At 39.9% G+C, this 26,858-nt stretch overlaps 1 protein-coding gene across 1 annotated transcript in view; it reads right to left on the reverse strand.

Moving 5' to 3' along the window:
* The window catches only part of USH2A (usherin), a gene marked incomplete at its 5' end in the record, with an annotated part of 397,572 nt that overhangs the window by 327,231 nt on the left and 43,483 nt on the right, over positions 1–26,858 (reverse strand). The window contains 3 exons of the mRNA XM_079763761.1: positions 3,390–3,585; positions 12,922–13,052; positions 15,799–15,994. Of these exons, the coding sequence (XP_079619887.1) occupies positions 3,390–3,585; positions 12,922–13,052; positions 15,799–15,994 (523 nt within the window). The remainder of the gene's footprint in view (positions 1–3,389; positions 3,586–12,921; positions 13,053–15,798; positions 15,995–26,858) is intronic.

A 26,858-nucleotide genomic window follows, 5' to 3' on the forward strand; every position in this document is an offset into this window, starting at 1 on the left:
TGGTAACGCTGACATTGCATGCACACACAAATGTTGGCCGATTTCTCGCAAGTAATGCCAGGCAAGGCTAGTCATGGACTCCAAACATGATGGCGAGACGTAATCTGGTGATGATGCAACTTTGATTTTGTATGGTGCTTTATTAACTTCTATTTGCATATTGCTTAATGCAAAAAGAAATGCTCAATGGAAATATCACTCTATTACACATACCAGAACTCTTCTCTTGAATGAATATTAAAACTATTATTGTAAAACTAAAAGCTATGGTAAAACTATTAATTTTACTTATTTTATCTTAACAAGCATGCTCATTTAAAATGTACAAAAGAAAGGGAAACTCATTTTCAAAGCCATACAGAAGAACAGCATAGTTATTTTCCTAGAAATCAGAACCCCCTAAAATGTTAAGCTGATAACTATTTTGGTGATAACAGGATATATATATACTTACTCCTAAATATCATACATTTTGATAATTAATATAAATAAAACTTATCCAGAGCAATTTTTATTTCAATGCTTTTATATGCTCCTATATATTTTATCACTTTCAATTAAAATAAATTATGCTCTCCTTGGCTCATAAAGCAATCACATTGCTTGTCATATTGTATGATTCAGAACATACCTCTTTAAACACTAAATAAATTCTGTTTAGATTACTCCTATTTAAAGGAGTACATATATACATTTCACAAACAGGGGAAAAACGTTTTAGCGACTATACTTAAATCTCTGACAACTTAGGTTACTTTTAAAAAGACTATTACACCGCAAAATAATAAAAACATTGTTAAATAGTAAACATTGAGATGCAAAACACTTTCTTTAGATAGCTTTCACCTATCCATGAATTTAAATAACAGACTCTGTGGGGCTGAATCAATTGAAACATTTATTTTAAGCTTTAGTAGCAATAAAAAAAATTAGTACTAAAATAACAGTCAAAAACACACTCAGGAACTCATATGTAGAAAAGCATTTCCTAAGCGGGAAGGAGATGCATAATATATATGTATATGTATGAATAAAAATTCAAGAACTCCAATGGAAGGCGAGTTCTTTAACAGTGATGAATGACTCACCTAAGGCATATCATTTAATTTCAATAAGGAAAATAAAAAAGGGCCACTATTGCTGCAAATTTTAAAAATAACTGTATTGTTAACAAGAATTATGACTCATTTTGAACTATTAAAATTGGTCTACATGGATTCATATCATATCAGTTTTAAAAATATGCGCAGTGCTTATTTGAATATGCCATACATATTCCTGACAGGTAATCTATTCCTAACGATACTTGGGAAGGCCTACAGGGCATCACATTCGGTGTTAACAAGTACAGGCGAGTTAGCACACTTGGCATTTAATTCACATTCTTCTCCCTTTTTATTCTAGATGAATGACCTACTTTAATAAAATTATTGGTGCTAATGTATTTTACTGGTGATAGAATCATTAGTAAGATTTAACAGTTTTGTTAACTCCAACAGTTTGCTTTCCGAAGCATATACAACACACACTTGTATTTTCTGTTTTTTTTTGTGTTTTTTTATTATTAACAAGGTAAAATTGAGTAAGATTACTTGTTAATTCTCCTTAGAAAAAAATTTATGCATATGGAGTTTATATTTTTATTAAACATACTGAATGTGCAGAAATTACTTTAGAAATAATATCAAAATGATGATTTCATCTTCAAATACATATATATACACACACACATATATTTATATATTTATTTATAAATTTATATTTTCCTGCAGAAAACCATCTGGTAAAATAGGTAAATGATAGGGAGGCCATAACAAATTCTAAGTAAATAGTAAGTTTTGATTGTTTTCTCCCTTAAGCTCTGGAATCTAACCATTGTATAGAGAAATGACTATTTCATTGTCTTTAAAGGCCTTTCTTTAAGTTTCGTTTTCACATTTTGAATTTAAAATGTATCTCACGTTAAAGAACAGAAGATGCCATAGAGATGAATTTGAAGGTCTTAGAATTCCTTCAGCATCCCAGGTAACGTTTACACAAAGTGTGCTTCCCTGTACACATTGGTTATCTAGCTTCTCTGAAGTTAGTTTTTGTATGATTGAAATGCATAAGGGCTAGTTACTTTAAAATTTTGATATAATATTTCCCTAAACCAGAGAAGCCTAGTGTAATACCATTGAACACGCCCATATTCTTTTATTAAATTAAAATGAAATGCTTATCTAGCTGAATAAAATATATGTATATCTATATAAAAATCCATTTTAGTGTTATATAACAAATGAATATATTATTCAGAATGCTATGTTCATATGTATGTGTGTAGGTATGTATGTGCACACACGCGTGTATATGTGTTTGTGTGTGTGTGTGTGTGTGTGTGTGTGTGTGTGTGACTGTTAGGCATGATTTTATTATTTTTAGGTTCAGGTCAAAGTTAGAAAAACGATGGAAGTCTTGAATGACAATAGAAAGGCAAAGGTCTTTTTTAAACTTCCTATACGAACCGAGACATGTTCAGTTACAATATGAGACTCACTTCATCAGGAAACTTTCCGCACATAATATTCTCATATATCAAAATTTCAAAGTGCATTATGTACACAGCGCATTTTGGGCACTTGATAAATTTTGTCCTTATGTGGCTGTGGTTCCCCTCAAAAATGTTGGATGTAATAAATTGCTATAATCAAATCTAATTTCTGAAAAATACCTGTGGGAGTAACAAACAAAAAAGCACGTCTCGTATAAAAAAATGATAAATAACACTGAAGGTGGCTGTTTATTATAATCAGCTTGGCACTGAATTACAAAATTAAAATTATGTGGCCCTTTATAACTAACCCTAGCAATATACATGATCTGTGGAGTTATGTTGACTTATTTTGCATTTCATAGGAACAGTTCAAAGAAATATAATAGGAAAATATGGAAAGATTTATCACAAAGGACCCTGTAGCACAGAATATTTTGAAAAAAAAATCCATTTATTTTGGTCTATTAAGAAAACTAGCAGGGAAATCATTTGCTTAGAACTCATTAAGTATAAACCATTTTGAAAAAGTGCTAATTTTCTGAAAGAAACATCTATGCGGTAAGCAAATTATATTTTTCTATGACTTATTAGTATGGGACCATGTGAAGTACAGCGGCTACCGACTCCACAAACTTCTAAAGGGTTGATTAAAGGAAGCTTCCAGCGGAAGTTTGATAGAATTATTAATTCAATCATTTTAGACAGTTAATTTCTTTCAGATTGTGTTTTTTTCCTCTTTTCCAGCCTGCCTTGAGCAAGGAGATTTGCTTTACTCTTCCGTTAAGAAATCAAATAGAGGATTTTATTCCAGATGGCAATAGAGACGTGACTGAAACGCCTGCATTACACATACCAGTAACATTTGCTTTGCACGTGCACTGGCCTGAATGTGGGTGACAGGTAATATCTCCATCCTCGGTCCCCGAGGTATTGCAGTTGCAAGGACTACAGCCATCAGGATCCAGCTCGTGCAGGTTGAAGAATCCATCCTGGCACTGATTGCACCTTCTGCCAGAAGCGCGTCGCTTACAATCACACTGGCCTCCCATCTAGGGAAGATACAACGTTTTGTAGAATGATGACTGTATCTATTTTTAGATAATTTGCTCATTAGGTACAAGGTGGGGAGGGAGGAAGAAAAATTTTTTAAATGTTAGACAGACAAGAAGAAGGTGTGTGTGTGTGTGTGTGTGTGTGTGTGTGTGTGTGTGTGTGTGTGTGTGTGTTTCCCCCCACTGACACAAAAACATAGGCTGCCTCAACAGGGTGAATATTTGGAGCCGGATGAAAATAAGCCCCGTAGAAGTCAGTAGTAGGTGGCTAAGAGGGAACCGTGGAATTAAGCATTGAGCACCACGTGAAGAAATCCAAATGTGGTCGGTCATGTGGAGACCAAAATAGAGGAGAGACAGCAGTTAATTTAGTCTTTACAACTCGACTTCTCTGTTCCGTTCCTCTCATTTGCTGTCTCGTTCATCTAAGCTTGTTTTACACATACAAGATGCTTAATTTAAGGAAAGATCTTGCTCTCCTAATAGTAGCCCTTCAACAACCTTAAAACAAAGGTCTTTGTTAATAGCGTCATTTTGTACGGAACATTTTTTTTTTTACACAATCCTGCTTTTAGGGATATTTCAGCATTTTTATGGTTCATTTGTTGCACGCCTTAATCACATTAAGTACATTTAGATTATTTATATTATGGTAAAAAAATGTGAAAAAGTTATATGCTTTAGAGTACTGCCAGGTAAAATGGTATTTTTTCTTCCTTGGGCTGCTCATTTGAGAATGAAAATACATAAAAAAGGGGGCGTAAAGTCCAGTTTGGAGGTGTTTTCTCATTTCATTATGGACTAGAACAACCAATGGGAATTCATCAGACATCCGTGCACGATTCCAACTTGAAAAACAGGGAACAGAATGAAGGAAGGAGCCACATTACAAGGTAAGCTCCACAACAGCAGGAGTGTTAGTCATGTTACCATTTATGAAATGCCCGACTCCTCATTTTACTGAGAAGAAACCAAACCTTAGAAAGATCATGTTACTTACTGGGGGCCAGACAGTTATGTGGCGTAACTTCCAAATCCACATTCATAACCACCATGCTACATTCACTCTGTTTGGTATAAGCTACTAATCGGACAGCAAGGGGACCAGAGCTAGTCCCCAGGAAGGTCAAGGTGGTGGTCTATCTCTGTGGGACGCTGGATCCAAATGGAAGAATCAGCCAAGCAGTCCAGTTATTACTTCGTGAATTTCTGTGAATAGCACTGACGCTGGCTAGCGGTGGCTATAGATTACCTTGTGATCACACTCAGGGCCTCTCCATTTCCGACCAGCCTGTAAAAGTCTACAGTACCAGGCCATGTGGCCATGGCGAGTATGCACAGTCAACTGTGAGACAACTGATACAATGAGGCTGGCGGGGTTATCAGTGGCAACGGGAAAGAGTCAGATTCTGCAGTAATCATTCGAGTCAGCTTTCTTCACTACCCTCCACATTAAGAGATGGAATTCTTTCAGGGTGAAATCAAGACATGGAATAATCCATACATGATCACTGTGTGTGTGTGTGTGTATGTGTGAAAACACCACTTCTGTGTTTAAAAAATAAGAAGCATGCCCTAACCGGTTTGGCCCAGTGGATAGAACATCAGCCTGCGGACTGAAGGGTCCCAGGTTCGATTCCGGTCAAGGGCATGTACCTTGGTTGCGGGCACATCCCCAGTAGGGAGTGTGCAGGAGGCAGCTGATCGATGTTTCTCTTTCATCAACGTTTCTAACTCTCCATCCCTCTCCCTTCCTCTCTGTAAAAAATCAATAAAATATATTTTTAAAAAATATGAAGCATGATTTAAAGGTCAATAAATAGGTGAGCACAGAGGTTCTCTATGTAACAGACACCAAATTGTAAGTAATTTAAAGCAACATTTGAAAAATAGCAGAACTACGTGCCTTCCTAAGCACTCATTTGGCAGGCGGTAGAAATCATCTGATGGTCCATAGATTACATCTTCCCCAGAACTCACCAAGAGCCAAGGAGGTGACAGTGATGATGCCAAACAAAGTCAGAACTTGAACTCAAAAGATTAGGAATAGGAAACCTACCCTGGAAATTGAATTTGATTTGGAGGGTTTTGTCTAAGCAGAAAAGAGATATAAACGAGGGCCAAAGATATCTTCTAATCGGTGAGTAGATTCTTGAGAATATTCTTTTCTTTCATAGAGGCGACTCCAGACTTCTCTCCCATAGAAATGCTTAGACTCCTATTCTTCTCTGTTGAGAAGCTCATTCGCACTTTCACTCCACAAATGCTGGATCACGTCCAATGGCACGGCGTGCACCCTGAGTCGTGCAAGGTCACGTTACTGAGCAATACCTCCCAGCCCCCACCACTTCTTCCACCTGCACCGCCATCCTTACCCAGCACTGAGCATCAGAGAAACAGAGAGCTTGTGAACTGAGTCAATAGTGGAGAATTTCCACTACTGAGCATCTGAAGGAAAATTCTAGAAATTAACTGGTTTTAAAAAGAGCACTTATAAAATACTTCTTCATTTGCAGCATTGTTGGTGCTTCTAAGGAAAATTATATACAGGGCTGCCTATCAGCTGCCTGTCAATTCAACCACCATCATCTACCTATCATCCATCCACAGTATATTCTCCCTGCCAGGAGCCTGCTCCACCCTCGGATGCAGACCCTGAGAATTACTATGTCTATTTGGTATACGTACACTGATTCCTTTCCTTGAGCTTCTGCCTCTCCAGAGAAGAAAAGTCCCCAATAATGTAACAGGCTACCTTTGCCAGGTACTCATTCCACTTGCAAAACAAATAAATGGATCTTCAGTGGTTTCTGCCACATATAAATGCCACGCGTCGCAGAACGCCCGGTGAATGACGTACATCACCATACTTGTTCCCATTTAAGTGTTTTTGGGACACGGCTGTTTATCATCTTGCTCAGCTGTCGAAAACATTCATCCGAGAAGAAAGGCGGCTACTGGGTGGAAAACCGAGATGTCTTTTCTTTGCAGCTCTACAATGCCTGCCATTTGTCAGGCCGGTGTGATTTTACAGTTCCCCGCCCCTTTCAAAAGGCGTCTCCCAGAAATGGCTGTCCGAGCTTGCCACCGTGATCTCCAGGGGGTGTGCGAAGGGTAACGTTCGGAGGCATGCTCACACAAAACGATGGTAGGAATGGGACACATTTTTTCTCAGTCTTCTGAGTGCTCAAGACGGAAGGAGTATAAAGAGGTTCCCCACACGTGCCGTTCCCAGCAGTGGTTATAATAATTATAGTGCTACTTCTCAAAGGGGAATGATTTCATATTGCATCATCTCCCCCTCCTTTTTTTTGGCCGGTTTAGGTCTATTTCGCTCAGAGATTATTATCTCTAACGTGTAAAAGATGCATGTAATAGATGTCACCATGTTAAATTAGAGCGTTTCATAAATGTCAGCTGAATGGCACAGCCATACAGTGCGCGGTCTTATTGTAATTTGCTGCAAAATTAATACAGTGCTTATTAACAAGATGATGGTAGGACTTTATCAAAATGAAGGATCTCACAACGGCATTTTAAAAATATTTCTAACATGAATAAATGAATTTTCCAAGTCTATAGTTAATGTTGTGTAGAAATACGCTTTTAGGAAGAGTTAACTCGTTCGGTTTAACGATATTGATTTTGTTTTATTTGGGTACAACTGATTCAGGCTGCTGTGAACTTACAGAGTAGAATGGCTGCTCGCTACAGTTAGTTTGCTGGACCAGTGAAAATATAAATTCCAAACCTTAAGAGAGGAAGATGTCCATCGGAGATGATAAGGAAAATAAATGAACCAGGCTGTTAAAACAGACCCTGACTCACTGGTCAGTGTGTGTGTGTCAGATAATGAGCTGGACGCCTGGCATGTGGTAAGTGCTCAGGGAGCCACAGGAATGCTTCGGCATCACCCTAAGCTTCATTTGACAGTTGTGAAATGATGTGGACACTCGATGACATGCACACTGTTATTCCTAAGCATTTATAGTCAGACCGGGCCTAATGCTCCCAAATCAAACGGGTATGTGCCTTCCTACCTTTGAGCAGTGGGCATAAACAGCCAGTTTAGCAACGGGCTGTGGAGCTGCCTGAAGGAATACCCAGGGTCCCGAACCTTAGGTTGGCCTCGGGCTTTGAATTCCTGCTCCACCCCATTATGAGTGGGGTGATCTAGGGGAGCCACCTCATCTCTCTCGGATAACTGTTCAGTGTGAACCATCCTATCAAGATCATACACATTCTCCCCTTCTTTTCCAATTTACACCCCAGCACTTTTGTTTTTATCCCTTGTAGCTGGGCCACTCCATCAGGTATTGCTCAGCTTAGCAGTTGCAAGAGAAATGTCACTACTCATCTCTCCTTAAGTCTCTGAATGAGAGACCACATGACTTACGCCCAAATCTTCAAGTCTTTCTTTTTTATTTTTAATATATTTTTACTGATTTCAGAGAGGAAGGGAGAGGGAGAGAGAGATAGAAACATCAATGATGAGAGAGAACGAATGATTGGCTGCCTCGTGCACGCCCCCCACTGGGGATAGAGCCCGCAACCCAGGCATGTGCCCCTGACGGGAATCAAACCCAGGACCCCCCAGTCCACAGGCTGACACTCATCCACTGAGCCAAACCAGCCAGGGCTTCAAGGCTTTAAGCTATAAACTCCCCACCTTTCATATCCTTCACCACCTTAATGCTCACAGGCAATATCCATATATCACATGATTCAGGAGCAAGCTCCTCATAGGCTATAGAAACTTGTGCATTACATCAATTTGTACACGATAACATTTGGGTAACACAAAAGGTAAGACAATATATTTTCTGGAAAATTCACATGGTGACTTTTGGACACGTTGTAGTAATTAATGACAAAGACTTAGTTTTGAGCAGATGAAAAAGCATTGATGAACTGCCGGAAATAGGACATTATGCAGAGAAAGTGTATTCTCCCTCATTTTGTAATGTGTTTTCTTGAAAATTATCACTGTGGCGGAACAATCAATTTTCATGAGTCGGGTCCTTATTCCTTATTATTCCATCTTCCGTGGGTCAGACCGGGAAATACTTCCTTTGTTGATGCCTTTCCATTTCACCTCATTCATTTCCAGCCCAGGCCTCCTGCCTTATTAATCTATTTTTTAATGTCTCCTAATCCTTTCTCTCGGTTCCGGCTCTGTTGCAGCAGTCTATTGATGTCTTATTGAGCACTGCAATCAACCATCCTTCTTTCTTTCACATAATTACAACTATATATATATTTCCCGTTTTCAGCCAACTCTCAGATCCCCTTATTGTTTTTTCTTTCCATTTTTTTTAAAAAAGTGGCTTAAATTAGATCCTCTAATTTAGTGTACAATTCCGCTATGATTTAACAGAGGCTCGATGGTGTGGAAAACTTAGAAAAGCATTTGATTTTAAGATGGGATTCAGAGGACAGGACAGAGTGAGCCCACTTGGACCAGGTGTACACACGTGTGCATAGGGACAGGCTCTCAGCTACCCCTCTCCCCACACACACACAACCCAGCTTCTTTCACCCGCGCATCTTTGATAGACAGTGTTCCGGGAACTTCCATGTTAAAGAATGGTCCATAGACCAGCAGCAAGGTATCACCTGAACGCTCTTACAAATGGAGAATCTCCGTCCCTACCCCAGACTTGCCCAATCAGAATCTGCCTTTTAAAAGACATCTGACAGAGGATGAAGTTACTTATTCTCTTGGTACCTCTATTTCTCCATCCACAAAATGGGGATAATTATGATACCTTCCTACTAGGACTGTTTGGGGGACTCCATGGAATACTACATGGTAAGCCTTTGAGCTGTCTATAAGCATTATTATTCAAAATGATATTTTTTATACACTTTTCTATATTATTCTGAATAAAGTATGTAGTGTGTAAGTTCTAACTTCATGTTTGACAGCACAATCTCAGTAAAGAACCTCACCAATCTGTCAAAAGAAAAAGGCATCTGAGATATTCACATGCACATTCAGCGTTGGAGAAGCACCGCTCTCTGGCTGAGCGCCTGTGTCTTGAACTGCTGAGGCTTAACCCTCATGGTGTCCTTGGCTAGATGTAGGAATACAGCAAAGTAAGAGAGAAAGAAGGTGGGGGTTGGGGAGGTGGAGAAAATCCCAAACAGGAAAGCACCCAAACAGCATTTCTTGAATGCCTTGCACAGAGTCAGGCCACATGCAGTCTCCTCGCCTCACCAGCATCACCTGGCAGGTGGCCACAGCAGGTCCACTGTGGGGAACCAGCTACCATATGAAGGGCAAGGTCAGTGAAGGGCCAGGCTGGAGCCAGACAGGGTACTCCCACCTTGGGTCAGAGCTGACTGGGATCTTCATCTGTGGACTGTAGGAGTTCGAAGACCCTTCTCAGGAGACCCTGAAACACTTTTCTAAAACGCCACCCAGGCCTGGGCTCTGTCTGGTTCTTGTGAATGTAAGTCACACCCGATTAGGAAAAGACTCAGGAAAGATGTCAAATAACTCCCGAACGAAGTTCAAAGGAAAGGAGAACAGAGTGTAGTGACATCCTGACAAACTCACGTTATTATGAATCTGTACTAACAGCCAAGGTTGTTCTTAAGACAAATGGACTTATTTTCCCAGGGTTGAGAATTTTAATATTTTTTGGCTCATGTAAACCTTTTGGGTCTGATAAAGGTACTAAATGCCTTCCCCTCTAAGACACATAAACAAACAAACAAATAAATGGAAACACTCCTACATAACATACAGATTAACCAAAGAACATATATGCTTTGCCCATGGACACAGACAATAGTGTGGTGAAGGCCTGGGGGTGGGGGGGGGAAGGAGGCTGGATGGAGGGGGCATAGTGGTGGGGATGAGGGAGATCTGTAATAGTGTCAACAGCAAAAAAGACATTAAAGGTGTACACGGATGTCCTAAAACTCATCCATGGCAGCCCTAGGGATGAAGGACTCTGTATGAAGGACTCCTCAATAAAAATAATGGCTCTTCTCCCTTTCCCACTCTCCTATTAATATAATATGATTATTGCGCTATGTGTCTTGACTTTGGCATTGGTATTTTTAGGTGGTAGTGACTCAGAGCATTACTTCATGCCCGTCTCAAGATCTTGGCATCCGCAGGAGGAAAAATTACAGCACCTCCAATGGAAGAAGAAGGCAAACACGCCGTGTCTTATGAGACTGGATTGAGTGTCAAATGGCAACTGCCAAAGGGAAGCTCCGTTCCAGAACCCAGAGCGCACGACACGGTCGCCCGGGCCATTTGGGGCTGGCTCGGTTCCTGAGTTATTACAGCAAAATGAGACTTGAACAACTGCCTAATATTCCTGTATGCTCCCTAATATTATTAAGGGTAGCGACTGAATGAATTTAGAAAATGTCCTTGAGTTCAATTTTACAGTTTAGAATTCTGACAACGTTGGCAACTTTTTTTTTAGTATGGATTCTGTTATCCCACTGAAAACAACAATAAATGTTTTTAGAAAACATTATTTAGGCAAGGTGGGCTTGACATGATATTTTCACCTGTCATAATAATTTTTTGTGGCACCAGACTTTGTGTCTATCCTTAGAGAATAAGAACAATTAAGGTAAAATGTGAATGGATTTAGAGATGAACAACGTGGAGGCATTAAACTCATGAACAGCTCTGCCATTGTATCTGCACTCAGAATCCTATATGTAGCTCTCTCTGGCTACATACCAGATTTCATGAAAATCCTATTTATTTCTGCTATTAAAATGATCAAAAAAGCAATCAGAAATAGAAAAAGGTAAAAAAAAATGCTTCTAAAACAAAGAAAAAAATGTTAACACTTCCAAGTATGTCTTTCGTTTTATGCATTTTTAAACTAGGTTTTTGCACATGGAAAACATGCAATCTCCCCTCTCCCTACCCCACTCCTGCGACCAAAGGACATGTTAAAATATGTTATTATTTCCTTTCTCCTTACTGTTGAATAAAATTCCATTGAGTGAATATGCTACATTTTATTTGTCCACTCATCAATTGACACTGGGACATTCAACATTTTGACTATGATAAGTAAAGGAGTTATGTTCATGAGTAAGATTGTGTGACAATTTATGTTTTCATTTTATTTGCACATATACCCAGAAGTGGCAGTGCTGGGTCATATGGTAACTCTGTAGTTAATATACTGAGGAATGCCGGACTGTTTTCTGTCTGTAAAAGTGGATGTACGTGTTACATCCCCCCAGCAGTCTGTGGGAACACCAATGACCTCCACAGACTCATTAATGCGCGTCATTATCTATCCTTTTAACAACAGCCATGCCAGTGAGTGTGAAGTGGTATCTCATTGTGGTTTTTATTTGCATTTCTCTGAAGACTAATAATGCTGGATATCTTTTCATGTGCTTATTGCCGTTTGTGTATCTTCCTTGGAGAATTATCTATTTAGATCCTTTAGCCATTTTTAATTGCATTGCCTTTTTATTATTGAGTTGTAAAGGTTCTTTATATATGCTGGAGACAAGTCTCACTGGATATATGCTTTGCAAATATTTCCTCCCATTCTTTGGGTTGAGGTGGGATATATTGACACAGGTGAGTTAAAATCTGTGCTCATGTAGGTCAGAAACTAATTTTTGTGATGTTGTAATAAAAGTGCATAAAATTGTAAAAATCCGCTGTGCTGTTAAGATAGAGAGAAGGTTGGAATATAAAATGTACAAGCACAACTATCATAATTACCATTTGGACCTGTGTGTGTGTACATGACCTTTGTTAGACTGTCTTCTATGGAATTGGGGAGGAAACTTGTTTTTGTTTAGTTAACATCATTTATTAACATTAATTGTCCAATCATTCCCAGACATATACTCAATTTACTTTTCAGTTTACTTTGAACCCCCTAGTTTCCAACTTGTTTTTGAAATTTGCAAAAGTAAAAATAAAGTGAGCCTTTCTTCTCTGCAAAGGACCACCCAAGCAGCCTGGCAGCTCATGTCCCTATTAACAGTTGCACAGGAGCGCTCGTAAAGCAGCCATCTCTTTGAGATGCACACACACAGAGGACATCCTGAGAAATACAGCCCTCGATTCTATGAGTAGATGATGCCCCATATTAGCTTTTTATTGATTGATTTTGAGAGAGAGAGGAAGGGAGAGAGGAACACTGACTGGTTGTTCCACTTACTTATGCATTCACTGGTTGATTCTTGTATGCGCCCGGACCAGGGATTGAACCCACAGCATTGGTTTATCAGGACAATGCTCCAATCACTGAGCTACCCCAGCCAGGGCCAAATTAGCGTTTGAAAGGGAGCAATCGTTTACCTTCCATACTGAGAACTCACCTGATCGCACAGGAGGCTCCCGTTTCGGGTGCCAGCTGCGTCACACGCACAGGGCTGGCACACATCCGTGGCCGAAGGGTCTGCCCCAGCTGGTCGGAAAAAGTACTCCTTGCACAGCTCACAGTTCCGTCCTGCGGCAGGGAGAGGTGATGCGTTATGACTTCTAGTTCATTAAAATCAGCTGCAGAATTCAGAATTAAAGACTGTATTCCTTGGGGGGAATTCTATAATTTTCGGGACGTCCATTTTAATGCACCTTTCATCTCTACCTGCCAATTTAGTGATCCGGAGCATATGAAACAATGAACCTGCTACAAACTGTGCTTTACTTCATTAAACTCCCATCTGCTATAAAATGCCACACCTCTAGAAAGGTGGCCTTTGGAGGGGCCCAGGCGTTTTGAAAGAGTTTCTTTCTAAACTTGAAACTTTTATTTCCAGGGCTAGGCATCTGACCTCAATCAAATATGAGAAATTTCTGTCTGTGTGGGAGAGGATAGTTGTCCAGTTAGAGGCAATTGTGTATGGAGTATTAGAAATATTTTCCAGAACTAAATCTTGTCAAATAGAAGACTGCTCTTACTATAATATCATTCATTACTCTACAGTTAACATAATTAAAAGCAAATGCTTCTGTTAGAGCTTACGGCCATTATTTTCCATTGCAAATATCAATACAAATTTATTATATTTAGGCATAGCAAACAAATTTCATTTTAAGTATTAGAATAGTCTGACATTTTAGAAAAATCAGGTAATTCCTATAGCTTACAATTTACTAATCAGAAGTTTTCCCTTATAAAAGAAAAACAAATCTAACCTACAGGCCATCTCTAAATGTAAGTACAATATAAAACCACCAAAAGAGAACTCAAGGCAATCAATTTCCCATTTAAACACGTGTTCTCCTTAAATATTGTCCAAATTGGCCCAATATTAGAAAACTAAGGAAATAATCAAGTGAAAATGGACTTTCTGGTGGACACTGGCTGTGGACTAATTAAACATTCAATCGTTTCATAGTATTTCTAGAATATTTTCATTTACATATGCTGATGACTCTCAAATTTCTGTCTCCAATCTAGAAATATCTCCTGTATTTGCCATTTAATGAATATTCATTGGGTGATCCCCATGTGCCAAACTCTGTGCTGAGTGCTGAGGAAGGAGCAGTCATGAGCAAAACACACATCACACCCTTCTCACACAGCTTTCCTGTAGCCATGAGGGTAAGAGGAGTCTGAATTGAATAATGTCAGGAATGAACATACATGAACAAACAGCCATACACGTAAGGTGCCACTCAAGTGTGCTGATGACAGGGATCTCTTCTGAGGCCCCACAGAGGGCTGTCCTTAGGCAAGCAGCTTCAGAACCGAGTCCCACTGCCCTCAACAGAATTCCTCTTGGAAACACACAGTGAGCATGTCCAAATGAGAACCTGCCACCCTCTCCCCAAGCTTGATCCACCCGTGTTTCCTGTCGCAATGGCTGACATCAATGTTGACCCTGCTGCTCACACTGGAATGTGAGGCAAGGGTCTCGATGCTTCCTCCTTCCCGATGCCTTGCTTGGAAGGTGCTGTCACTTTCCTTCCTGCACTCGTCTCCATCCACACCACCTGCCATCCATCCAGTGATGCCCCTCACCTGGACAAATGGCAGCACCCCGCTACCTGGTCTTCCCCGACCACACTTGATCCTGCCTAATCCACTCTCCACATGATAACCACATAGGTCTTTTAAAAACACAAAACTTATCATGTTCCTTTCCTGTATAAACCCCTTACGGACACCTCTCTACCTTAGGATAGAAACCGGAGTCTCTGTCATGGTGTTTAGAGGCCTCTAAAATCTGACCCTGACTCCCTTCCTAGCGCCTCTTCTTACAATCAGCCATTCCCCATCTATAAGGTCTTCAAGGGTCTCCATGCTTCTCTCCTCTAGGACATTACACGACTGTTTTTCTTATTAGAAACCTTTGTTTGTTCCCAACCCCCCTTCCTCTCACTCCTTCACCTGGACAACTCCTATTGAACTTGCCCTACCTTGGCACCCATTAGACCAGCGGTCACCAACCGGTGGTCCACGGACCACTGGTGGTCCCTGAGGTCTGAAAGGCTGGCAACTGCTGCATTAGACCACTTTGTAATTGTTCCTTCAATGGTGAGCTTTCCCACTATGTACTAATATACACAAAGACAGGATATTCTTTATCTTGTTAATCTTTATATTTCCAGTGCCTAGCCAAGTTCTTATGTGACATTTTAGGCCATCAGTAATTATCTAATAAATTCATTACGACTTCAGAGTAGCACTCTTCCAAACCTATAAGACCCGGTCTGTTATATTTTACAAAGTCAGAGATTGCCTACTTCTGCTTTTAATATACTAGCCCTTCAAAATGCTGAATGGGTTTAGAACAAGACTTTGATAATCAACTCTGTATTTAATTAGCATTTACAAAGAGCATTCCCAGGTTCCCAGAGTCCATGCCAAATCTAAATTCATGTAAACATCTCCATATGAGAATTCATACATAGTGGGAGATCAGGGTCACACAAGACAACTTATTTAAAGAAGATACGTATATATTCAAACTAATCAGTCCTGAGTTATCCAAAATATATTCATACTTGAATCAAATGTGGAGATGGGGGAGGGGGGCTTTTCCTGAATATAGTCAAAGACTAGATTACTATTTCTGAAAACTACTTCATTAAGCTGCGATTATGAAGATTTGGTAAACCAACTTCGGTTTTTAAACGTTAACAGCAGGAGAGCACTTTCTTAAACAAGAAAGCAGTAACGTAATTTAAAATAACATGGGCCTCACAGGCTAACCCGGCCTTAGTTTGGATGGTCATTTGCTAGTTACCGGTGGTGTTGTGCTCACAATCATCACAGACTCCTCCGCCCCCTCTGTGGTGCTCCGATGGAAAGGGGTCCTCTGAGCTGTCGTAGTGGCAGCTTCGGGAATGGCTGTGGCACTGACAGGGCTTACAGCTGAAGGCGTGGACTTGGTCTCCTTGGTGGAAAGGCTTGTCATTGTAAAGAGGCAGGCAGCGATCGCACTAGGACCATAAAGTCACATCAGAACAACAAGTATACATACAACCGTGATTGTTTGTTTTTTATTTACATATCAGGCACTTCTACTAGACGGAATAAGCTAATATCAAAGAGTGAAAAGCCAGCAACTGTTACATTTTGAAAAATGCGTCATAAATCAGAAATTAGCGTATGATAGGCGTGGCACAAACAATGAGAAAAGTTGTGACGGTTCTGTGGCCGTTCCATTTTTTTTTTTGGTCAAAACGTTAAAAACTTGACTTCCCGTGTCTGTTCCCACAGGTGAAGAGCCTAGAAGCTGCCAGTCCACCCGAGCAAGTGAAAAGCTCAACAGACAAAATGTCAACAACTGTTCTTGGCACAGAACCAACAGCTCTGCATACCAAAGGCAGAAATAATACCATAGGAAGAAACAGCCACCACCAAATCCGGTATGGGGGGGACGGGGGAGGGGGTGGAAAGGGGGATGTTGAAATTGTCAGACCAGGAATTTAAAATAACTATGATTAATATGTGAAGTGCTCTAATGGATGGAGCAGACAGCATGCAAGAACAGATGGACAATGGAAGTAGAGGTTTTAATTGTCCACAAAAGGATGGCTAGCCTTTTCTTTATTATTATTTATTTCAGAGAGGAAGGGATAGGGGGAGAGAGAGAGAAACATCAGTGATGAGAGAGAATCATTAACTGGCTGCCTCCTGCATGCCCCCCAGTGGGGATTGAGCCTGCAACCTGGGCATGTGTCCTGACTGGGAATTGAACCGTGACCTCCTGGTTCATATACCTTCACGCTCAACCACTGAGCCACACCGGCCGGGCAAGGCTAGCCTTTTTTGAATAACAACTGGTTGGTAGTGCCCAAACCACTCCATTAAGTCAGTGGCAAATTCCTCTTTGATTCTGGACACTGAAGAAGTCTGGATTTTGTCTTTGGAACAGGGATATAGTACTTAGTGCAGTCTGATTCACCATGACTTTCTGATAATGGCTTTTAGGTTCACAATCAGGACAAAGTCTTACATGAGACTTTATTTTTTTTTTTTAGATCACAAGCATAAAGCAAAAAAATACTGTCTTCATACAAATAGCAAAGGGAAGCTTTTGCTGGATTCGCTCCACTAGCTCTGGTAGGCAACGTCCCAGACTCAAAACAGCCAGCAGTTGCTCTGGAGAAGACAAACTGCATCTGTAATCAGGGTGACAGGACGGCAGCTTCCATGTCATCACTTCCACCCACTTTTATTTGAGAAAGTACAACTTGAATAATAAAAACACCATCATAGGGTGAGCAAGGTCATGGGTAAAAATACTTTGAAATGAAGGGGGAAAAATGGGCTTTGGGCATCGTCTTGTAGCAAAATTTTGCATTTGGCCCAAGATTGTGATGGGATGAATAGAGTTTTTAAAAATTAGGAATGAGATTAATTGCACGGCTAATTGACCTGGGAAAGAGAATTTAATGAGCTCATTTCTCTCCTCCAAAGCCAGGAAGTCAGAAAGTGAGTTTGCATCTCTTCTTCCATTTGTCCAATTGGAACAGGTCTCCCCACACTTGGGGCTTCTGAGCGATAGTCAGACCCTAATGATATCTGATGGCTCCTGGGAAGGAAGTATGTGATAAGGCCTCCTCTGCCGTTGTCGCTACAGATGACGAAAATTAACCAGAAATGAATGTGGATCATAAATTGCTCCTTGCTCCACTTTATGGGCTATGTCCTCTAAATCAAATCATAGACCTGTACAGTTATATCACAGAATCTGCTATGAATGGTTATAAATTATCTATTGCACGGGGGCAGTCTTGAAAACTGCTGGTGTCACTTGAACTGGAGACCAACACCTCTGTTGGATTTTGACCCCTTTCTACTTCCTCCTTCCCCTCCCCAGTCTTATAACTTCCGGATTTTGAATGCAGAATATGCTCCAGACTTTATGTTGGTCACTACTGAAATATTATCGCTTATTCTCAGGTTATTTTGAGTAAAAAAATCATTAAGATATTGAATTAAGTGTTTTTCTTTTAGAGGTAAAGAAACTGAGTTTCACAGAAGTGGACTTAAGGACTTGCTGGTTAATGATGTTGACCATATTAATTACCCTCTTTATTCCCCAGTTGCTAATCTAATAACCAAGTAGTAGACAATGTTTACTGAGGGCTCACATGTGACAGACACTCTGCCAAATGCTTGGTCTTTACAACAACCCTGTGAGTCAGGTATTGTTACCCCATGTTATAGATGAGAAAAGTAAGATTTAACAGGATATAATTTATTACGTAAGAATGTAGGGATAGCATATCAAGGAAGATAAATTAAATTTTTTTAAAAATATATTTTATTTATTTTTACAGAGAGGAAGGGAGAGGGATAGAGAGTTAGAAACATCGATGAGAGAGGAACATCGATCAGCTGCCTCCTGCACACCCCCCACTGGGGATGTGCCCACAACCAAGGTACATGCCCTTGACCGGAATCGAACCCGGGACCCTTCAGTCCGGAGGCCGACGCTCTATCCACTGAGCCAAACCGGTTTCAGCAAAATAAATTAATATTGGTTTACTATGACCCAAAGCTTAAGGGATTCAATAAAATAATCCATTTCAAATGCTCACTATAAAGCCCAGCACATAGAAAATATACATTTCATGTTACTTTCCACAGTTCGTGGCAGCACCAGTAATTGAACTAAGATGTCTGACTTCAAGCCTATGCCTAATCTCTAACTTTTGATTATATAAAATAAATTTGATTTACAAATGATTACTGGTGAGAGAAAACTTGAAGAGGTCAATTCCTTCACTTAAAAATCTTTCTGATCTAAGACCCAGAGTTGATAATATGCTAATGATTGCTCCATCTTCCTTTTAGAAATTGAGTTTTATTTTACATTTGGAAGTGCTTTATGCAAATCATTGAATAACAGCCAATTCTGAAATCTTTACATAAACATTACCATTTATTAATTATTCCCTTTGTGCCCCCCTCTCTACATTTCCTCAAGAATGTTTTTTTTAATATTAATGACATCATGTGAATTTTCAGTTAACAGTATAGCAATTGTCTATTAAGCTCCTACCATGTGGATGACACAGAAAGCATACAAGTCAATAACTATGGAAGATACATGTAAGTAAATTAATTATTTCAGTTCAAAGTGATAGGATCAAGGTCTAGGTATTAGTAGAGTATTATGGGAGTGGAAAAGAGGGGTAGCTATCCTAGCCAAAGAGTTGATAAGCTGTGTGTTCTTAAAAGATCTATTTCTACTAAGTTTGGCTAGTTTGTTGACATATAAGATTTTTTTATAACAGTGAAGAAAAGAATACAAGTTAAATGCCCCACAGGGAATGGTTTGAAAATGTCATATCTTCAAATGAATATCATACAATCATATGTAAATACAAATGTAGAAAGATAGCCATAATGTAGTTTGAATTTAAAAACCAAGTTATATTGATATGTAGAGTATAACCCTGTTTTTCAGATAAAGGCAGATTCATCTATGGATATGGATCCAGAGCTACAACTTTAAGAAGATAGAGACAGATGATACAGATTTACTTAGAATAACAATAATAAAAGATCTAAAGGATATAAACTAAAGAGTATTTGGCGAGATTATCTATGGGTGGTGGAGTTACAGATGACTTTTACTTTTTATAACTTTATTTTTTCTTCAGTATGCACTTATTACTAATGTATTAAAAATTGAGGGCAAATGAAATGCAATTGCATGGACAGTTATACATCATTTTCATCATTTGCATGTAGCATTTCCCTAAGAAAACTAAGAAAATTGAAATGTAAGACACTACAGAGAAAATGGCTCTCTTTGGGGGCAAAATGTAGGAAGAGGGCTTATGAATTACCACTAAACAGAATATGATTTTTAAAAGATAAAACTTTTTCTTATGCTTATATATACAAGCAAGGATTCTGAGGAATGACAGATTACATTTGTTATAAAATTTGACTTAAAACATATAGAACAAAATGACACAGTGACGTATCTTTGCTTTTGATCTAAAGGATGATACTAGGTTATTATCATTTTGTCTAGTTTACAAAGACTATAAAAGAGAAGGAATACTTAGTAGTCTATTCTTTGATTATAAAATTAATGAAACTTAGCATAATACTCTCTAGGTCCATCCATGCTATCACAAATAAAATCAACCAATCAGAGAAAGACAAGTATCATATGATCTCATTTATATGTAGAATCTAATGAACAAAATAAACTAACAAACAAAATAAAAACAGAATCACAGACACAGAGCACAGACTGACAGTTGTCAGAGGGGAGGGGTTGGGGGGCTGGGTGAAAAAGGTGAAGGAATTAAGCAAAAAAAAAAACCTTCATAGACACAGACAACAGTATCCTATCTAATAATAGACAAATATGCAAATTGACCATACCTCCGACACACCCACAAGCCACGCCCACAAGCCACACCCACCATCCAATCAGAGCGAGCATGCAAATTAACCCAAACCAAGATGGCTACAGCCACAGAGAGCAAGGTTTCCTAGGTAACAGAGGATGCCAAGCTTTCCGCCTGCCCTGGCCAGGCCTAAGCCTCCACTCAAGCTACAAAGTTTCAATTATAGAAGGTAAACAAATTCAAACAAATGGTGGCAGAATGGAGCTTGAGAGAGCAGGCCAGGGTTGCCGCTGGCAACAGGGGAAGCAAAGCACACCCTGACCGGGCCCACCCGCTTAAGGCAACAAAGTTTCAATTATAACCCCAACACAAATGGCTGCCGGCCTCGGAGGGAGCCCCAGGAGGCTTGGCTCTGCTCCAGGCTACAAAGTTTCAATTGTAGAAGGAAAATAAATTCCAGATACCAGGGCCTCTGCTTGGGTTGACAGGGGGCATGGCCGGCCTGCAAACCACCACAGGCCCCTCGCTCAGGCCGCCCCACACCCCAAGGGAACCCCCACCTGATCCGGGACGCCCTTCAGGGCAAACCAGCTGGCCCCCACCCCTGTACCAGGCCTCTATCCTATCTAACAAAAGAGTAATATGCAGATTGATCATCACTGCAACACACAAGATTGCTGCCCCCATGTGGTCAAAGATCCTGCCCCCATGTGGACACAAGATGGCCACTATAAGATGGCCAGCAGGAGAGGGCAGTTGGGAGGCACCCGGCCTGCAAGGGAGGGCAGTTGAGAGGGACCAAGCCTGCAAGGGAGGGAAGTTGGAGGTGATCAACCCTGCAGGAGAGGGCAGTTAGGAGTGACCAGGCCGGCAGAGGAGGGAAGTTGGGAGCAAACAGGCTGGCAGCAGAGTGGTTAGGGGGTGATCAGGCTGGCAGGCAGAAGCGGTTAGGGGCAATCAGGAAGGCAGGCAGGCAAGCAGTTGGGACCCAGCAGTCCTGGATTGTGAGAGGGATGTCCGACTGCCCGTTTAGGCCCGATCCTACCGGGATCGGGCCTAAACGGGCAGTCGGACATCCCTTGAGGGGTCCCATATTGGAGAGGGTACAGGCTGGGCTGAGGGACAACCCCCCTCCGTGCACAAATTTCGTGCACCGGGCCTCTAGTGATGATTATAAGAGGGGAGAGGGTGGGGACAGGTAGAGCAGATAAAGCAGGGATAAATGCTGACATAAGGAGATTTAACTTGGGGTGGTGAGCACACAATACAATATACAGATGAGGTATTATAAAATTGTACACCTGAAACCTATATAATCTTATTAATCAATGTCACCCCAATAAATTCAATAATTTTTTTTTAAAAATCTCATCCATCTGACTATAGAAGAAAGGTAATTTATGATTGTTCCTCAAAAAAAATTAATGAAATACGTTTTTGGTCTCATAAGTGTGTTTCTTTACAACTCCTTTTAGATAATACAAGAAGAACCATGACAAAATGAAGGACATATGAGTACGTTTTGGGTAAATTATGATTTTTTAAATGATAAACATATAAGATATTTTTTGAATTCTCACAAGTTTCCCTACTCTACCAATGATTTTAAAGTTTCATCTAAAATCTAGAAATATATGTACCTTATATTTATGCCATTTATGAACCAGACGGTTTTCTACTTAATGTTTTCCCAATGTCCAGTTGAGCATTTTTCACTTTCAATTACGTTTTTGTTTTTCCTGTACTAACTGGACTCCCCCTCTATGTTGCTGGATGCTCAAATGATAAGATTAGATCATGGCTATATCAGGGTTGAGGACTTTATCACTGATTCATCACTGCTTTCACTATGATAGCTTTTTAAAGGCTACTAATCCACTCCACTAAATTGGAGCTAAATACTTGGACATATTCAGGAAGGAAAATTATAGAATCTAGAATACACTGATGAAATTTATTTTATTACATTATTGTCTAATAGTACACCAGGTAATTTCTCTTTTCTGAATTATTAAACTGTAATACATTATTCCTTTGTCACTCTTATAGACTAGCAAAGACAGTCTATCGAAGTTAATCCAGGGGTTTCTATCTTGATCCATTATTTCTTAATACCTTCAAATTTACCGAGAAAGTGCCAATTTACAACTAAAAAATTTTAAAAAATGTATAGCAGTGCCTCATTTATTCAGTCACGTATCCAGCAATCTTAAATGTCCATTATGTATCTTTGAAAGAAAGAATAGGAAAATGTTCTCTTGGCCAGACAATGAAGTCCCTGGGAAGGTGGGGTCACGGGGGAGATTTTCCTGCAAGCTACTCACCTAGGAGCTTAACAGACTCAATGCCCTTTGAAAGGTCAAGTTTATAATGAGGACCATGAATCATCAAAAACAACCTTCTTCATCACACATAAATTAAAAAAAACGAACAATCCAGTTTTGAATGACTTAAAAAACGCATTAAACTATTTTAAATATTCATTTTAAAAAGTTCTATCTGGAAACTTAACAAGCAGCTAATGCCAGAGACACAGAAACACGGAACAGACTGTGGAATATACATCGTCTGTATATCGCATTGTGTGTTTACCACCCAAGCACAATCTCCGTCATCGTATATTTAGACACCCTCCCCGCCTCTTTAAGCTTTACTATCCGCTCGGCCCCCTTTCCCTCTGGTAACCACCAAGCTGTGGTCTGTGTCTATGAGATTTTGTTTGTCTTGTTTGTTCATTTATTGCTCTCAGTTTTATATCCCATATATGAGTTACACCATATGTTTTTTTTACTTTTTCTGTCTGACTTATTTCGCTTAGCATAATATTCTCAAGGCCCATCCATATTGTAGGGAAGGAAGTATTTCATCCTTTCTTATGGCTGAGTAGTAATCCATTATATGTATGTACCGCATCTTCTTTAACCAATCACCTATACAGTGTTTAAGTCACTGAAAGTTACACAGAATATTTAATAGTTCATTGACTTATCTGTTGTCCTTATTAGACTCAAACAAAGAAACAAAAATGAAATAAAATTATTTCTCTTTCTACCCTTAACAGAAAAATGCCCATAGATGTCTCTACAGCAGTGCTATTCATGCCATATGAATACCTAAAATATATGGTTTCCAGTCTGTGTGCTTCCTACTTGTTAGCCTAACTAAATCTTTCCAACATATGAAGTAGGAGTTGCTATTACCTCCATCTGACAGATGATAAAACTCAGGAAAAGAAAAGAAATTAAAAATTTTTCTAAAGTCATCCACTAGAATGTCAATTATTACAAACTAGAGTGTAAAAATGAATAAGGACAGCCATGTGCATCTGTTATTCACTGCAAGAGTCCCACTGCCTAGAAGAAGCCCTAACACACAGTAGGCACTCAATTTACAGAGAAGCCCTCACTCCTACACTGGCTCAGGGGTAAACACCTCTCTCAGGAAGGGAGGTGTTGACCTGAGAGCCCTGAAATGTTGAATTCACCCCCTCTCCTCCCCTTCCCTGCTGGAGCATTCAGAGACCAGTAGGCAGCCCAGGCTCTGTGCAGAGGAGAGGAAAGCAATCTGTTTCAAAGTGGGAGACTATAACATGCTTACTTTTCAGAGACCACTATAGTACTACTTGCTGAGCTAAAAGAGGTAATTTGTTCAACTATTCCCCGGTGGCCTAAATGAATTAGAGATCTTCTGAAAGTCTGCAAATTGCTCCTTTCTCATCAGTGGCTGCCAGACCAGTGTGTTGGAAATTGGAAGAACCTAAATCTCTAATAATAATAACTGTCCTCAGACTCTATTCGCAAGCTTCCTTTCCTTTGGATGTAGCATTTCAGTTGTGATTCAAATGATGCCACTTTAGTGTCATATCTTTTGTGTTCTAGGTGGACAAAAGCATCTTTATAAACATAAACACTTCACACAGTACTCATGTAACTATTTTTTCCCCAGTAGAAGTTTCCCTATGTGGCTCAACTGCTCCAACCACAAAGGCATTGTTAGACAAATCTGATGATTTATTATCAATGATAGATTGTGTGTGGAGTGAGGTGGAAGTAAAACTTCCAACAGCAAAGAGAATCTAGACAGAAAATTACTCAGTGCTTTGCACACGATAGGTGATCAATATACATTTGATGAATGCATGAATGAATGACCTAATAGACTGTTTACATTTATGACATGTTACAGGACTGTACCTTCATGTGTGTGGCATTTAACTGAATAGTAACATTGAAGATTTAAAGGTAAGTGCAATATTTTCCTGCAGATTTTTACCTGTGGATGGCCATGTAATCTCAATTAGCAAATGCAAAACAATTACCAGGCTTCACCATTGAGAAAACAGAAAATGCTCCTGTATTTATCCTTCAATAACATATCCCTTTCTCAGTAATTATCTTTCCTCTGGCGAGACATTCTCTTATGATTAAAGTGTCTGCAGAAAATACGCACTTACCCCGCTCTCTAGGTGCTGAAATGAAGAGTATAAATTACATAACTACTAATACTATTGGGCAATGCTGACCAGATATTGGTGGCAATACAATGACCATATATAGCCTGTTTGACTTTCAACTATAATATGTGGTGGCTACTTTTAGAACCTTTCTAATTCACACAGTGCCTTGTCTGTATCTCTACAGCGGGGATGGGGAACCTTTTTTCCTGCCAAGGGCCATTTGGATATTTACCACACCATTCGCGGGCCACACAAAATGACCAACGTAAAAATTAGCCGGCTATATCGGGCCAAACATTTAATTAACTCACCCCTAAGGCACTGACAGGGCCAGACCAAGTGATTTCGCGGGCCTTCTACGGTCCACGGGCTGGCTGTACCTTGCCCGTCCCTGCTCTACAGTGGAGGACTGGGAAAATACCCAATAAAATTTAAATAACGTGAACAAAATCTACATCTGGAAAAGGAGACTGTGAGGAGAATTATTGTCTCTATATCAATATAACTGATACTCTATGTACTTTTCAGCATGGGGCTCCTGACAGTATGGATTGTGAATGCAGACCATCTATGTCTAGATACTGAATGCTGGGATCTTGTTCATTCGTTTGAAAGCACCTGCCAGTGCTTCCATCCCCGGAGAGAACTGCCCTGACCCCTGCTCCTCGGCCCTGGCCTCAAAGCCCGTCAATTTAGCTCCTCCCACGGGTCCAAGTTGGAGCTGCTGCCTCTGCACTAGGGCTCACAGGTGTGTCTGTGAGCAAGCGAGTCCATGCCTGGGCCCCTCAAAAGGGGTTCCTAGGTCTCCAGCAGCCCCCCATCTCACTCAGATACAATCGCCACTGGTTGTCACAGCCAGACGTGATGGGGACTCCTGCTCCCAGCACTGGTGTCCCAGGCTGTGGACTTCAGCATGGGGCTGAGACTCCTTGCTCCTAAGGCGAGCCCCTATAGCTGGGATATCCCTCCTGATTCTTACTCACCACACCATGGGGGTGGGACCTGCCCATCCCACATCTTCACCCCCCTGCCAGTCTCCACATGACTTCTTTTCTATATCTTTGGTCATAGGACTTCTCTTCAGCTGGTCTTCAGGTTGTTCTCAATATTGAGTATTCTATAATTTAGCTGTAATTTTGATGTGGCTGGGAGAGGAGGTGAGCACAGTGTTTACCTATAAGCCATCTACACCTGAATACCCATAACACTATTTTATACTGGAAATTGTACCTAGTGTTAGACTTGAGTACTCCATTAATCAATTTTAAAAATCCGTTCATCAGTATAGCTACATTTAAATTTTTCTTTCAATATTTAAAGTGCTAATGGTATTTATATTACTTGTTAATTAAAAATTATGGGCATGCATAATAGGTTTGTACTAAAGTCATCTCCATGTTTCATAGTAATTCGTGTCTTCCAGGGAATCTTTTCTGATTTTCACATATGAAAGTCCTTCAATATTTTCAAATACTTGCATCTGTAATCAGGATGTTATGGCTGTACACAGAGAAGGCACTGCATGAATATTTGTTGAATGAAGCTAGCAAATGATTGGTCTTCACGTGAGAACTAAAAAGACACACAGTAATGCAGCCACCTCCACTCTATCTTGAATGAATACTTAACATAGATATGTGCCTGACAGATTAATAAATCTGATGGTATATATATATATATATGTGTGTATGCACACATTTACACACTTATATATCTCACATCTTGTTCATCCATTTATTTATCAATTGAAATCTAGGTTGCTTTCACATCTTGGCTATTATAAATAATGCTGCAATGAGCATAGGGATCCATATAGCTTTGCAAATTAGGGTCTTTGTTTTCTCTGGATATATATCCATAAGTGGAATTGCTGCTATGTCTTATGACAGCTTTATTTTAAATTTTTTGAGGAATCTCTATACTGTTTTCCATAGTGTCTGAACCAACTTATAATTTTACCAACAGTGTGTGAAAATTCTCTTTTCTCCACATCCTTATCAGCATTTGTTATTTGATTTTTTGATG

Source organism: Cnephaeus nilssonii (genome assembly GCF_951640355.1).
Source record: "Cnephaeus nilssonii genome assembly, chromosome: 23".
NCBI lineage: Eukaryota > Metazoa > Chordata > Mammalia > Chiroptera > Vespertilionidae > Cnephaeus > Cnephaeus nilssonii.